The sequence below is a fragment of the Pararge aegeria genome, chromosome Z (genome assembly GCF_905163445.1).
Source record: "Pararge aegeria chromosome Z, ilParAegt1.1, whole genome shotgun sequence".
Classification (NCBI taxonomy): Eukaryota; Metazoa; Arthropoda; class Insecta; order Lepidoptera; family Nymphalidae; genus Pararge; species Pararge aegeria.
The window spans coordinates 10,982,025-10,998,140 of NC_053208.1; the positions used below are offsets into that span (position 1 = coordinate 10,982,025).

General features: G+C 35.3%; 1 protein-coding gene across 3 annotated transcripts in view; it reads left to right on the plus strand.

Moving 5' to 3' along the window:
• LOC120636458 (protein nervous wreck) overlaps nucleotides 1-15,659 on the plus strand; it is a 51,868-nt gene extending 36,209 nt beyond the window's left edge. For 2 of the 3 annotated variants that reach the window (XM_039907939.1, XM_039907940.1), the window contains exons 9-18: nucleotides 20-256; nucleotides 473-620; nucleotides 975-1,138; nucleotides 1,609-1,758; nucleotides 1,836-2,105; nucleotides 2,209-2,322; nucleotides 3,185-3,287; nucleotides 7,325-7,525; nucleotides 8,553-8,587; nucleotides 14,811-15,659. In XM_039907939.1, coding sequence (XP_039763873.1) covers nucleotides 20-256; nucleotides 473-620; nucleotides 975-1,138; nucleotides 1,609-1,758; nucleotides 1,836-2,105; nucleotides 2,209-2,322; nucleotides 3,185-3,287; nucleotides 7,325-7,525; nucleotides 8,553-8,587; nucleotides 14,811-15,284 — 1,896 coding nt within the window. In that variant the 3' untranslated portion in view covers nucleotides 15,285-15,659. The remainder of the gene's footprint in view (nucleotides 1-19; nucleotides 257-472; nucleotides 621-974; nucleotides 1,139-1,608; nucleotides 1,759-1,835; nucleotides 2,106-2,208; nucleotides 2,323-3,184; nucleotides 3,288-7,324; nucleotides 7,526-8,552; nucleotides 8,588-14,810) is intronic. The other variant, XM_039907941.1, reaches the window with a different exon arrangement.
• Nucleotides 15,660-16,116: the final 457 nt, after the last annotated feature.

The window sequence follows — 16,116 nt, forward strand, 5'->3', positions numbered from 1 at the left end:
GACAAAGTTTTTTCTTCAGGTTGATCCGAATGATCCAAATGGACCCGAACTGGAAGTTCGTATGGACGAGCTAAAGTCCAATATCAGGCGTTCCGAAACCTCAAAAGTAAAATACGAGGCCAGGTTGGAATGTTTACGGCATAGTGGTGCTCCTGTGGATGAATGGTTGAAAGAAATCGACTTGCTTGCAGTACAGGAAACTCTGCCGCGTAGCAGCAGTCTCCTTAGTATTCGCACTGATGCATCAGGTGCAGCAGTGAGTATGCCCACTAAATATTTTAAGAGGCTTTTTGTTAACGGACTTCGTTTTTCATTTTTTTAAGTTTATAACGGAGCATGAATATGGTAGAGACCGGTCAGATGATTAAGTTGTAGACCCACCAATTTTGGCCTCTTTAGATGGCTCTCCATAGTCAGGGTCTGTTAATAAAGAAGAAAATAAAAGTGTTAATTATTCGATTTATGTCATTAGGATCAACCAAGTTCAGATTCATTTTACGACAGCGATAATACTGAAGGTGAAGCACCTTCAACATCGGCGGTGGCTAGTACATCTGGAGGCCATCAGCGTACAACATCTGAATCTCAAAATGAAGACGAGCATGATGAAGACGTTGACGGTATATAATGCAATATATTATTTATCGAAAACTAAAATCAGTACTAATTTTAAGCAAGCATTTCCAAGCAGAACTCTGATTCGTTCCTGATCCAATGCCCTTGTTGACGTAAATTTGGTACATCTTGTCACATGAGGACTAACAATTTTAACGTTACAAAACGTGTTCTGGAGTGTTATGAATTTGTTCCCATAAGGTATCGGGGCCCAAAGTTATTTTCATATTACCATGATTCAAAATTTAAGCATCTTAATGTTGCTAAATTTCTCCATAATTCTTCTCTAAATCTTTTAAATGCCAAAATTTTGAACACGCCAAATAAACTGACCATATTATCTGAATCCCTTACTTTAGCTGCATTAGAAGAAGAACGGATGCGCATTGAACAACTTACAGTTGGGTGGGATGATCCTACCCAAGTCAATTGGGGTGAAACAGAGCCCGAAGCTCCTGCTGCTCCAACTACTGAGCCACCTGCAGCTCCATTATACAAATGTACCGCTTTGTACTCGTACACAGTAAGTATTATTTTGAAAATAGTTTTATTTAAAATTTTGCTCCTATATACTTGAAAAAGTATACTTCAAGTACATATATACATAACCCTTGCAAGAACAAGAAGAAAAAAGTTTTCAAATCGCCACATAAAATTAATAAACAATATACACACAGTAACTTTGCATCGACTTCCAAACAGCTCCTTCGATCTACATATTTAACGATTTACGTATTTTCAAATAATTAACAATAAAAAATATTGTTCAGTATAGTCAATTCACGGTAAAAAAAATACTCACCACCGCCTTGTTGCGTCGCTCGCAATGTTTGTATGCTGTGTTGTTTCTTACCTCATGAAATTCATGCACAGAAACAAAGACGCCTTATGGACCTCAGGATTCGAGCGATAACATTTGATATCCGTACTCTGGTGGTCTAAAATATCATTGCACATAATAGAAAAGTTGGATAATACTTTGAACTTTTATAGGCACAAAATCCTGATGAACTATCCATCATTGAGAATGAACAACTGGAAGTGGTTGGAGAAGGAGATGGAGATGGTTGGCTTCGTGCACGAAACTATCGAGGAGAAGAAGGCTACGTACCTCATAATTATCTGGACGTCGAAAGGGAGCAGGTTAATATCTTTAATTTAAAAAAATCTATATTAATTTTAAATTAACAATTCTTTGACTATAATCCTTTTTCTTATAGGCAACTAGCGCTCCGGGATTAGTTACCCAAATATCATTTTCATCCGTGGATTATACAGTGGAAGGTGAAGACGCAGACGTTGTGCAATCACCAGATCAAATCTCAGTAATTTCCGCTCCTGTTGCCAAGCCAGATGAACCTAAAGCTGATGAAAAACCAGTGGCAGTGGCAGAAGCGAAACCTGATAACACGGAAACCATCGGATACTGCTTCTCTTTGTATGATTATGAGGCTGAAGCTGCTGACGAACTAAATCTCGAGGAAGGACAGGTATTATAGTAAAAATTTATAAAAATTTACTTTATTTTTATAATTGACGTAGATAACACATGTCATAAGAGATTTAAATTAAAAAAAATGTTTTCTTGTTCAGCTAATCCGTATTATCTCACGTGATGCTCACGACGTAGACGATGGCTGGTGGCGTGGAGAATCCAATGGTGTCATTGGTAACTTCCCATCTCTTATCGTCGAGTTGTGCGATGAGGTATACTATATATTTTAGTACTTTTTTCCAATTATTTATTATTAAACAACTTTTACTGTAGTACAGTGATAACATTGTGTTGAGTGCTCTAGCCATCCTTTCGGCACCTCTAACTTTTAACTGAGAGTTCTCCATATAGTTACCGAAAGGTGTGTAAAGTCTACTAATACTGGGCCAGCGCGGTACACTCCCGCCTTAACTCTTCTTATCTGAAAGGGTCGTGGAATGTTGAAAAAATAAGATTTCTTGATATGACCTAAAAATGCTAAACCGACTATTATTTCTTAGTGTTAGAAGTAATAGTCGGTTATTTTTAATAAAAGTGTAATTTTTATATTGATAATTACACTTTTTATATTAAGTGCATTGATTGCAATGCACTTAATATAATAATTCGACCCTCACACTCCAAAGATGCAAACTATACTTACATAGCACCACTATAGCCTATCAATGAAACTTCTAATTGGCTCCCCAGTATAAAGTTTTCATCAATTAGCAAATCGAAATGAGAAACTCCGACTCCGAAAGCCGATTACAGACAAAGAGTATATTCTCGCACAAGGTATATGAAACGTTAAGCAAGTAAGTATATATATATCGTTAGATAGTTTTAACGACTTGAAACTAATTGAAATTAATTAAATTACAAGAGATTTCCTTTTCCATGTAAATATAATTAATACATCATATAATTAGAGTCAGCAAAAATCTTGGAAAGTACCATAAAGTTAGCTCACTATACAGATATTTGTCTAACGTCTTTTAGAAAGGTTGAGTTGATAATTATTTATAACAGTTTTTCGAAAGGTAAGGAAAGTTGAAACGATGAAACGAAAAACGAACGAGTTTTTTTTTATAGTATGGCGAACCAATGAGTGGTGAAGATGATTGGACTCTATCAGATTCGGTTCCACCAGTATTTGCTTCGCCTCCGGAATCCCCAACTGCTTTCAGCGACGAAAGTAAGTATTGTTTATTTAATGCTCTTTAATCAGTAACTCACCATTTCTTTTCCTCCTTTGCACTGGTCTTTCGTGCTTTGGCAACTTCAAAAACTTTTATCTTTGTCGGATTATTAATTCGTAACTGAGTAATGGCGTAAGTGAAGTTGTCTATGTGCGGATTCCATATTATGTCGGTGTCTTTTGTAACGCATTAAACGTACTTTTTGTAAAATTACTAGTCGCCATAAATATTGCGGTTGGATACCCGATAGCTTTGGCTGATTGGGTCATTGGTTGTCGTTTTCATTCCCAATTGGCATGGTACATTTTGTTGAACTTACCGTATTTAATGGCACGTTTAAAAATCAATCGTTTATTAGCTATTCGTAGGTAAAAAGAAAACGCTGTGTACATTAGGCCCATCTTACATCGTCGTAAATGCATGATGCACGATCATGTTAGATGTAAACATTTGCAACAATGCTTCAAACTCTGTTTGAAAATTATTTCAATTTTTCACGCGATAATAAGCAATTTTAAGATATTTTTCCTATTAAAGTTGAAAGTTTGCGAGGCGAGTCTTCTTGCCAAGTATGGCAAAATAAAGCTGCAGGATGAAAAAAAATAAGAAAAGCGTAGGTTTTTATTTTCAGTAAAATATATATATATATATATATATATATATATAGTATATTCTTATAGTATGATATACTAAGGGCAAAATTTTCAATTACTCTAAATAAAGTTTTTTTAAAGTATATTTCAGGGCTGTAAAATCGGCCCTGGGAAATAAAATTGGTAAAACGATTCCGACGATGGGTAATAAGTATCTCAGATTCCACAACATATTACGTTGACTTTGCCTCATAGTACACATGGGTCAGTGGGATCTGAGTGGACCTAGCAAAAAACGTTCGCTAGGACAAAAATAATATAGAAAATATTTAATAAATGAACGTACTTTAATATCTGAAACCTTATAGCCTTGTACTATATTATATCATGCATAGTTACAGAGGCAAGCGAGTAAATCTGTCAATAAGATAAATTCATAAATCCTGCACCTCCCATAAATGAGTAAAGCAAGTTTAGTTTACCATACATGAGTAAAGCAGAAAAACCTCCTCACAAGGTTCCAGCTTAAACGGACAACCCCGAAAAATTGCTCATGCTCTTCCGGAATATAATAAAACTGTTTACTTAGTATAAAAAAGTTTTTAAGGGTTAATATGATAATGTTTAGATTATGTATAAAATTAACTATGATTACAAAGGTATTGCAAACTATTAAATTTTAGTCGTCTATAGTAAACACCAATGGAAAACGCATAGGTACCGACTGTTTCTCTATTTCTTCCTGAAGAGTTACTCGTCTTATTTCACTCCTTTTAAACGATAATTTCATATATATCATTTTATCTATCTAACTCTCTGTCCTCTTGGTAAACCTTTTTATATATGAGTAAATATTTAGATTTTAAGGTATAACGCGTATGTACCTGTAATTTAAGTTTTATTAAAATATTGTGTCTACAATATAATATTTTATTATTATTTGACAGTAAACTATATATGTATTACGTTTGACATCAAGGTTTGAAATGTACTGAGTCTAGCCAACGTTACTTTCGTCATCATCTCAAACAATATAAATAAAGTGCCACTGTCACTGCTACTTCGACTTGTTACTTTAGCTTACTTTAGCTTTACTTTCCTTGTTTTTGAATTTTATCTCTTTGATTTGTTAATTGGTCTACAGGTGACTAATTTGATGAGCCATATGGTATCACTAGCAATGTGCAATGCCGAAGACTTAGGTTCTTCTGGCATTGAGAGTATTTGTACAGTAAGAAGTCATAGAGTTATCCGCTGCTATCCAGCAAAGTTCATTTATAGACCTTGACTTAAAAAAAGTAGTCTACCAGCTGAATCATGTGTTTTAAATAGGTATCTATAATGTCGAGTGCAAGGAGGGAATATTTGTCGTAATCTTCTTAGTCGCATTTTCCGGTTATAAGCCATTTAATAACCATCTTCCAGAGTCTAGACCTATCACGAGTATTTAATGGCTAACCGTACCAACGTAGATGAAATGAGAATGCAGAAGCTTCAAGTCTTCAAACACTGAGTAAATAGTTTCTCGAAGCTACGCTAAACTATCAGTCGTACTCCTCGCTCCAATGAAACGGTCTTCATAATCTGGTCCTGGATACCGATTGACATGGGAGCTTTTCCAAATAGGCATTTAATTAAGTGATAGTCAGTTCGTATCTTTTAACGAACAAGTTTCCACTCAGTCAAAGGCTTTCTCATATCCCACATAGTGGTTTTTCTGGTTTTTCACTCTACTGTTCAACCAACAGAACATGTTAATACACTTATACTTCCAATCATTTTCGGAGTCGGACGTCTAGTGAGTTCGAAATACGTCGAACGTAGTAGTATACAAAATTTTATTTTTAGTAACAGGAGATTATTTATGACAGGTTTACTTATTATTTAGTTGACATCGGCTCTTTATTACTACGTGTATATAAGATACTGTGAATGTTTTAAATTGGTAATTCTAAAGATAGTCTAAGTACCGAAACTGCTGGTGGATGTCAGGAATAATTACTATAACACAATCATCTTTGGGTTATGAAACACACCATTACCATTTTTCGATTTACCACATATTAAACACCTTACTATTTTCCCCCAGAAACATAGAAAATAATCTTAATCTCACTGAGCGTGGTGTCCAAACTTGCAATTCAATTGTCTGCTAGGTTTTTTTTAAATATTTTATTTTGAAAGAAGTGAGGGCGCAATTCTTTACTGAAGAAACGCCAAATTGACGTGAAGTTTATTTACGACGACGTATTTAAGTGGATTATTGAATTCAAGGATTATATTGCAATACATTTCGGACATCCACCAATATTTGGTGGCTTACTGTATCCAAAATATTAAGTCTCAGCACACTTCGAACATGACAATAACAGATATACCTACATAGAAATAATAAGCATGTCCGTAAGTGTGTAATTAAAACTGTAAGAAGTGAAATTTCTTTGGGCTTGTTACATACGATGATTGTAACAAATAAAATACAAGTATCTAAGAACTCATGCCATAGTGGGATTTGTTCACACAACTATTCAGATTTTAAACGATTATCGTGTAGGTACCGTTAACTTAGTCTAGAAGGTCATATGAATCCACTATGTATCATATATTTTATTTATTTACTCTTGTCCTTTTTTTGTTTTTTTGGGTTTTCACCACTAAAGAAAAATTATTATTGAATGGAATAGGCGTGCGAGAACTCGACCCTTCTAAAGTATTACTATAAAGTATTAAGTAAATATAAGCTGGATTAGAGAAAGCTTATAATTTTAAATAACATCTACTTTAGTTTTATCTCGAAAATAATTTGACTACAATATTTATTTGCCTATAAACGTTTGTCTAATGATTCCTATAGGTGTATAGCCTTAAATATAATTCTATTAGTATTTTATTAATACTCAGTGAACGAATTTGTTCTTGAATGTACTACAGCTGATGTTGTGGTTGTCACCGCATTTGTTTTTGTGAAAAGTAGTATATTCATAAAAATTTTGTTACAGTACCCCATCAACATTGTATGCCCCTTATATAAGCTGACGTATTCAGCCGGAAGCCATTTCACTTTTTAATTTAACCTGTGACGTAGTCTTAGAAACTTTAAATAACTGAGAGGTGTTGAGATTTATATCACTTCCGTTCGCGTCCGTTTCATATTTCACCGTAAAATTAATATTTCACACAGAGCCTAAAGAAGTTTCACTTTAAAATAGGTACCTACTCAACTATGAAAACGGTCGAATAAAATACTACTTGGTTCACACTTTCAAAAGCATTATACCTAATACACATCATACTATACATTAATCTTGTTTAACCTTTTACCTACGTAATTAAACACGGGACGTTAGAGGTCCGCACGACGAGACTCGAGGAGACTCGAAGTAGCGGATACCTGGCACAAGTCCCTTGAATTATTTACCCCTATTCCTGGACGCTGCCAGTCATCAACGAAAACAACAACACTAAGAATGCTGCACCACCAGCAGACCCGCCGCCACCGCCTCCTCTTGACAAAGGAGACTCTATGGACAGTCAACCCGACTTCGTCTTTAACCTAGAACTTAGTAGATTCCATCACGACCATTATGACGCGCAGTTCTCATCTTCGCCACCATCGAGCCACCCACAAGTCGTCATTGTTGGTAAGTACTAAATAAAATTTATGTGAAAATTAATTTCAGTTCATTACAAGCGATTATAAAATCAACTCACACAAACATATTCTATTAAAGACTAAAGTTAAACAAGTAAACCCTGAAAGATTAAAATCGTTAGATATGCCTTTATTTAAGATTGACGATAAGTATATTGCGAGAGTATCGATAGTAACCGATAAACTTAATTACACGTCAATATTTTACAAAACATGTTAGAATATATAGGAACGATTTATTTGAAAAAAGTGTTCAATTCTTATACTCCTACCTAAAGGGAATAATTTTTAAGATTTTCCAGGATTATCTATAACATTCTTTCAGAAAAAGAAAGAAGTTTACCCCTTTTGCATTACGTTTTAATCCGCACATTTAAAGCATAGTTATGTTACCTTTTGACTGAAGTTTTACTTGCCTAGTACAAAAAAATTAGGAAGCCAACCTCATCAAAGTGGGCGAGAGCCACTGTGAAAAAGATGAAGAGGTACTTAATAACCAAAAACTGAATTCTATAAAATTATTAACGTTGTTAAACTTCATACAATTCTTAATAAATAAAAACGCTACTAAGCTACTTATTGACATATTAAAGTTAGATTGAACACAGAAAACGCACGTAATACATTATTTAACACGAGACTAAAAAAAGTGTGAGAGAAAAGGGCACAGATAATTACTGTCCTTTTCTGTCACGAATAAAATATCGAAGTTTCGTTGGAATTTATTTAGGAGGCATTACTTATCGAAAGAAAAACCAGCTCTTGATATAAACTAAACATTGCCACAGTGCGAAATCTCTTAAGTGTCAGAACTTAGGTATCTAGCGATTTAAATTTTTGCTTAAATAGTAAAACTAAGATATCTTCTGTATCAATAGATATCCAAAATATATTTCATAGTCCTATAACAATAATGTCATAAACTAACTATGAAATAAATATATTAATCGCTTAAGTAATTAGCTGTATACAATTTCGCATTTAATAACCTGAAATGATTTTTTTCCATGCTTCAGTCGATGAGGCTGTCAGTGATATATTTGAAGACGAGGTTTGGCTTTTAATTACATTATACTCTTTAGTTGATTGCACATTACGCGACGAGACGTACCGCCCGCGCGTTTTTTAATCGGTGACATTTGCCAATAGCGTGCAAATGGTGTCGACAGGGTAGGCATTAAGCACCTGATGATAAAAATTAAAAATAAAGGTTATGAAATATAAATATTTTTTAAAGAAAACTTAGTGTTAGAAATGTTAGTGTAGACCCTTACACAAATTTGAATTTTTACATCTACAGAAGAACTACTTACCCTAAAATCATTAAAATCTCTCCATCTGAGCAATACATTGTAAGACTTTGAACGACCTATATTCCCGCAACGCGTGACAGAATATGAGTACTTCAAACATTTGAAAACTTTGTTAGCGTTATATAGAATTCTGTCTCATATTTCAAAAAACATTTTATTTTAATTATAATGTTATAATTATCATCGAAGGAAAAACGTCAAGCCTACTGTCGAAACAGGAATTGGGGTGTTGAGGCATTGTGTAGTCTTAGTATTATTTGCATGTACATTGTACAGTAAAACCTTTTGTGATTAACTTAGTTGAAACTTCGTATGTAATGTGCGTACATAAATGCACACTTCATTTTTTTCATAACTGATATCTACTGGAGAAAGATTTTCCCATTTTATAACATCTGCCTGATCAATGCCGATCCTGGTCGTCACCCTGTGCATGCCACCCAAATAGCCGCCGACACCATCCGGATCAATTTGGCGTCTACGTTGCGATCGCGTCTTGCATTTTTAGTAATGAGAAATGCATTTAGTTCGGTTCGTCATGTGATATTACAAGTCGTCACGCAATTTGCATCAACTACTCGTATATACACTGATCATTAGCTTAAGTTAATTGTAGACTTCCGCAAAAAAACGCAATTGCGGTTTTAACTGGAAAAGGCTAAAAAGTCGCAAGATGTGCAATAATCGAGTCCAACTGCTGCTTTTGCGTCAGTCTGCAATCAACTTACTTATGTGTCCGCTTGGAGTGGCGCTTTGCCAAAATGTGAGTCGGAGCTTGTAGTTGTCTCTTAATTCACGTGACTAGAGGTTCAAAGTTAATCGCACGCTGCGTGCCACAAAATAATTGGGAGTCGCGTGTATCTAATGAAATCGAGCGCAATGAGTTTTTCAGTTACCGCATGCGGATAACATCGAGAAAATGAGCCGCCTGCACCAAATAACCACCAATTTCTTAAGGCTCTGTGCGTTCAACTCAGACTCTAGCAAATTATAAGCAATGGTGCACATTGACAAATGCGCTGGGGGAAATGCCTATTTGCATAAGAAATGTTGTATTGTCCTGTGTGCTTGTTCCCTGCATACCTGGAATATTGTAGACAGCCATGCTAATTTTGTCAACTCGGGCCAAATGGCACATAATTTGCAGTTAGCTAAATTCGGGGATAGTAAAATTCATGATAAGTCCAATTCGTACAAAGTCCTAAATTAAATAGAGTATTTTATTACCGAAGACGCAACTTATGAAGGGCGTGTTTAAATTTGCTGCCTTAAATATATCGAGAGGGGTTAATGATAAGGTGACATGAAGGAACCACGAGGCAAAACTCCTGGCGTCGCCTATTTAAAAAAAAAAGAAGCAGTTTTAGCGACAGAGGGGGCTAATTTATTTTAAGCAATCTAACAATAATATTCTGAGAGATGAAAGCACGGTGGCCTTTTTCCTCACAACCTTGTTATCAAGAATGTCATAAATTTTAAAGCATTCAATTTAGATGCAATTAAATTAATGTAGCATATTCAAAATGGTTATCTAATCAATTTTAGACCATTCACTTAATAGGCCATCTGTGAAGTGGACCAACCGCGAATTGGACCAACCATCCACGGTTGGTCCAATTCTATACAGAATAAATGCTTATTATATAAACGCACAGCCGCAGCAGTGTGACCAAATTAGGCATGATCCTGCAACTGTAGCTTGAATGGCTTATTAGATGAGTTCTTCGCGCGAAGGTTGAAATTTACATACCAAATTTAACCATATTTGTTATTTTCCTGTTTATATATAATGATTTTAGAAATGAAAACAAGTATTTTCAATTTTGATTTTATAAATTAAAAAGCCGTTAAGCGATGGTACCGGTATTGTAATAAATATTTTGCCAGTTTTCAATAAAAAAACTCAGTTCCCATATTATACAGTTTCAAGTTTTTTTTACCCCTGGATGAATTTGTACCCATGAAGAATTAACAACTCCTAAATTATAGCTCCGTCATAAAGGTACAACTTATGTAGATTTTTGAGAAAGAACCTGACGAATTTTTCTATTATCATATCCCATACAAATAGATAAGGGCGACACTTTTCCTATCATCCGGCAATGAGTAACAGGTGTACCTGTTACTCATTGCCGTTTCTTTTCATTACGGTTCAGTGTCCCCTGGGTGTGACCCGATGGGGAAAAAAAACCCAACGAGTCGAACTGTGAAACGATAAGGTGTGACTAGTTGGGAACTCATCAATTTTTTTACATCACACTCCAATCTACTTTCACAGATCCATATTTCAATGAGACACTTTTAACGAGTGACGACACATTTTATTATACTCTTTATATATTCAAAACTTATAATAACAGCTATATAGTGTCAGATGTCGTGTCATAAATGTGTTCCAGCTTAATTATAAGCAATCAACAATCAAAGCTTAATTTTAAGAAAGTGATAATGACGCCATAAAGATGAATATAATGCAATTTTGCATATTTAAAATTACATGCCAGTGAAAACGAGGTGTCTTGTATATAGCAGTGGTGTAGCGTGGGAGGGGTGGAGATCATCGCCCCGGGCAGTATATTTCAGGGGATGGAATTTCGAAAAACAAAAGTCACTGGTTCGCGGCACTCATTAAACCACGCACTCTCTACTGTTATAATTACGTACATAAAATAAAACTTATTGTGTAGGCTCTCGCTGAGTATTATGAAATTTCATTGCCCGAGACCCTCAACGCACAAGTCCTACTCAACAAAAAAAAAAGAGTTTCAAGCAAGACCAACGAATGCACTATTTAAGCGTCAAGACTGTCTGTTTACTGTGAGACTACCAGATTCTATTGAGAGGAAGCTGGCAATAAACTCGGCAGCTTATACTTTTGCAACATTATAATTTTACAATCATTAATTTATCTTGAGATGAAAGGGGAAAGCGGAGTGGCATGCTTCCAAGCCTTCTTATCGATAATTTATACTTTATGATGCGTGGTTGTTTCGATTGATTTTTAATAACGATAAAATGACTATTAAACAGATGGACATTGGACCAGATATTGTCGAGAAAGGCTCCTATATAGGTGTAGTTAGTATATAATCACTACTTTAGTGCATACCAAATACTAGGGTACGCCACTGGGACGGTAAATATATAAGCTTTTATACTTACTGTGTCTGGAACAGGAGGAAAACTGACGCTAAGCCACTGGGTTTTTAGGAATTTGTGACTGAACGTCTGGTCAAATGGAAGGTCACAAAGGATATGCTGTGTTTCACATATTACACTTTATTAATGTTCTGCTCTAACAAATGTTGAGCATATAACTATAACTTTTTTTTTTATAGAATTAAGTTAGAACTATAAAGGTAATATATACCTAGTAACTAAATTAAATGTTTCGTATTAACTTAAATAAAATGCAATTTTACCTTTTAAAAACAATAATTACGAATAAAAAACATATTATGTTATACTGTTAGTAATATAGGTGTATTGGTCTAAACTGATTATGTTAAGATTAAAATAAATAAAAAGGTATTATATAACTCTCGGCTGTAGTAGGTAAAGCCGTATTTATAATGAAAAAGCTGATTTAAGCTCTTGAGGACTTTTTTATAATACTTCCTAAAACTAGATTAAATGAATATGATTGTACTAACATCATCCTCGACAGCATGACAGCTTCATTTGCATGAAAACAGCTAGCTAGAGAAATATTTTAGAAATAATGTCATACATATCTCATAATTTTCATTGAGTTCCTATCTGAGTACATAAGTTTCTTAGAGACTAAGAGTTTCATGCATACGAGTAGATAAAGGCCTTCGCACATTTATCGACTCATCATCATCCATCATAACGCCGATTCTAATTAAACTTGCACTAGTATGCGATATGGTGTGCGAAAGCCTTTAGATGCCAAAATATAACGGTTCACAAGCGAATAGCACCTATCGCAATTTTATTGTTATTAAAGAGGGATCTGGTTCACAATGGCATTCAAATGTTGACGCACTCGTACCTAAAATTAGTGACGTTATTGACAGTTGTGTTCGTAAAGATGCCAAATGACGTCACAGACCCATTTTGCGCTTAGCTACGACTGTAATGGTTACTTTTCGGCTGTACACAGATGTATAAGTCGCAGGGAAATGATGAAAACAGGGATTTCGTGAAATCCCTAGACATTTGTGCTATTATTATTAGGGATATCACAGATATTCATATATAAATATGATAATTGCCTTTCCACTAAACTGCATGTATTGAAATGTCAAAACACAAGAGTTGTGCTAAACAAGAACTATCAGGCTCGAAGTAATAAAATAATTATTAAGAATGATGAGCAGTCGATATTTGTGATCCTCCGTGCGTTCGTTTTTATATACTTTTTAAGAAAAACTTCTTTAGGCACGTTTAGCACTTAAATAATACAACTTGCGTGATCGTCACCGAACGCTTTCCCTGAGCTATATGTATACTGTATTTATAATATGTACATAGATCCACCTCCGTGCGTTATTAGTAAGTAGGTACACTTTATTTTTAATCAAAGAGATATATATTTTTTTAATTATTTTTGGTTTGTAAGGCTGTGTTAATGACCAATATGAACTTAAATCCTCGATCATAATCATTTCTTTATAAACCAAAATTAAATAAAAAATAATTCAAAAATAATAATCTAATAGCTCGACGATATAACTAACAAGTTACATAGTTACAGACAAAACTGCCTCGCGTAGTTTTTTTATATTTTTATTATGTGAGCATAACTCTTTATTGTAGGACCAATTATTGTAATCATTATTTTTGGGTTGAGTCCACTATAGCTTTCCCAAGTGGTCCAACGTAGTCCCATTTCGATTTCATTAATATTGAACCTTGGAATACTAGGCAATGCTATATAAACACCAGGGAAAATGTGTAATGACTGGAGCGTTCAGAGAATTCCAAAACGAATAGGTAAATCCACTTTAATTAAAGACATACCCCTCTGGATTCGAACTGGGAAAGCATACAATGGAATACCTTAAAGAAAAACACCATGAATATAAATTGAGCGATGGATATCGAACGAACCTCGATCGATAGCCATGAGCTGACTACATAGATGTAAAGAGTAAAGAGAATTGAAATTAGTAAATATATAATGTCACAGGATGAGTAATACTTCGTAATCATATCATTTCAGATATGATCTGTTGACTTTAATCGCTTTAAATTAAAAAGTAATATAATAGTTAACTCTACAATAATTTGAAGTCTATGCCGAGTAAAGCATACCAATTTCTGTTGAAACCTTAGGTGTACGGTGTACCGTTCGTAATTACAAAAGAATAGAAGGATTGTTTGTTTGGGAGGCCGGAGGAGGTATAGCTACTAAACTAAAAAAGTGTTTTGTTTCATTATTTCGAAGTAAGTATTTCGCGTAAATCAGTGTAAAATTTTCGGCATTGAACTAGATTTTATCGTTGAGAAAGATGTAATTGAATGGATTACCGATATCCCTTGGATATGAATGCAATTGTTTCTAGCATTTGTGGTATCCCTGGGGATTTAACAAATCCTTAATTTCAGCATTCCTCTGTGATTTCATTTCATAAACTAACACAAAAAGCCTAAAAATACTAATTTCCTTATCCGAATGGTAGTTTGGGAATGAGATATTAAGGGCTACCGTTCACATTTAATTTAGTTTAGAGATTTGTGTACTACCGAATTAGCATCAATGTGAAGGTTGAACCGCACTAGACGAAACTGCGTAACAGCACAGCACAGCGCACAGCGTAACTGCGGTGGGTCGTGGCCAAAATTTTTTATATAAAGCGTATGAGCTAAATCGCTGTTAGCTGCAGTAAATTTCGCGGGAATGAATAATAAAAAATGTTTGGCCATGCAGTTCCGATGCATTTTAGCCTTCAGTTTTTAGGCCCAGCAATGATTAAGACAATCTGTCGCATCTAGGAAGTGGAGGACCTGCCCCCCGCCCCGAGGCCGAAGCCTGCGCCACCACAAGTTGAAATTACACAGGAAGATTGTGGGCTGGGGGTAGCACAGATCGTCATTACAGCAGCCACCCCCATGATGGAGGAACCAGAACAGCCGTTTCCGCCACCCGAGCCCGAGACACAGCCCGAGCAGCAGGTTGAGGAGCCAGAACGCATAGAAGACAACGAGGACGAAGAGTCCTCTCTATCCGAACAGACTGCCGTTTGCCTCCGCGATTCCGAAGAAGGCCATGCTGACTCCGCTCCACACCCTGCTTCAAGTTCCACGGCCTCCGAAGGAGATTCAACTGGGGCCTCAGTAGCTTCAGGACCTCCTACAGCCCCGCAGTCACCACCATCAGCGCCCCGAGCCGGCCGGGCCTCCATCCCTGATGAGTTGGAACCAGCGCAACTAGCCAGGCTCACCGATCTCAAAGAGTCCAACGCTTAGTCGATATGGCTTTTCGACTGAATTTTTTTTTCCCACAAAAGTTTGACCACAGTTTTTTTAGAACGACTTCACACTATTTCACCTTATGATACTTTTTTAACCGAGACATTGTATTGACATGTTTCAGATTGTTGTCAAAATACGACCGTTTCTCACACAAGAAGGTTTTCATTTGTCTGTAATTTGAAGGATTACTTATTTCAGGTTTATGAGTAGGGAAAGTATTTCAACAAAATTATCTTAGGGAAATTCCTATTTTTCAGATAGGTAGTCAGTGATTATCACCAGTGTTATTAATGTAAAACTAAAGAATCCAGCAAATCTACAAGCCAGAAACATACTTATCCAGTAATAAATAATGATTCTTTAATTTTTTTATTAAGTATTATTAAAATTATAATTAAGCGGAAAAAATTAAAAAGTTAGGGCAAAGAATAGAAACCTGAAAAATATTGAGGCAAACAAAATAAAAATTCTAATCTATCGAGCAATTTTGGCGACGACGACGAAGTAATGTTTTAGTCTACGAACTCAGAATGTAAATGGTGTACAATTTGTTAGTATTCTTTAGTCTGAAAAGCTTAAACCATAACAACATGACAGTGGCGTGCACTTCATACATGCACAAAAGCACTGCCTACCCTAAAATCTATATATAACTGGTACAAGAGGAGGATTTTTGCAGTTTTATGCAATTTTCCTGCTGTATGCATACCCTGGTAAGAAACCCATTGCACGCCATTGACAACATCAATACAAATAAAGTGTGAAAGTTAAGAACTTAATATGATAATTTAAAGCGTTGACGATTTTATAAATAAGTGGTATATTT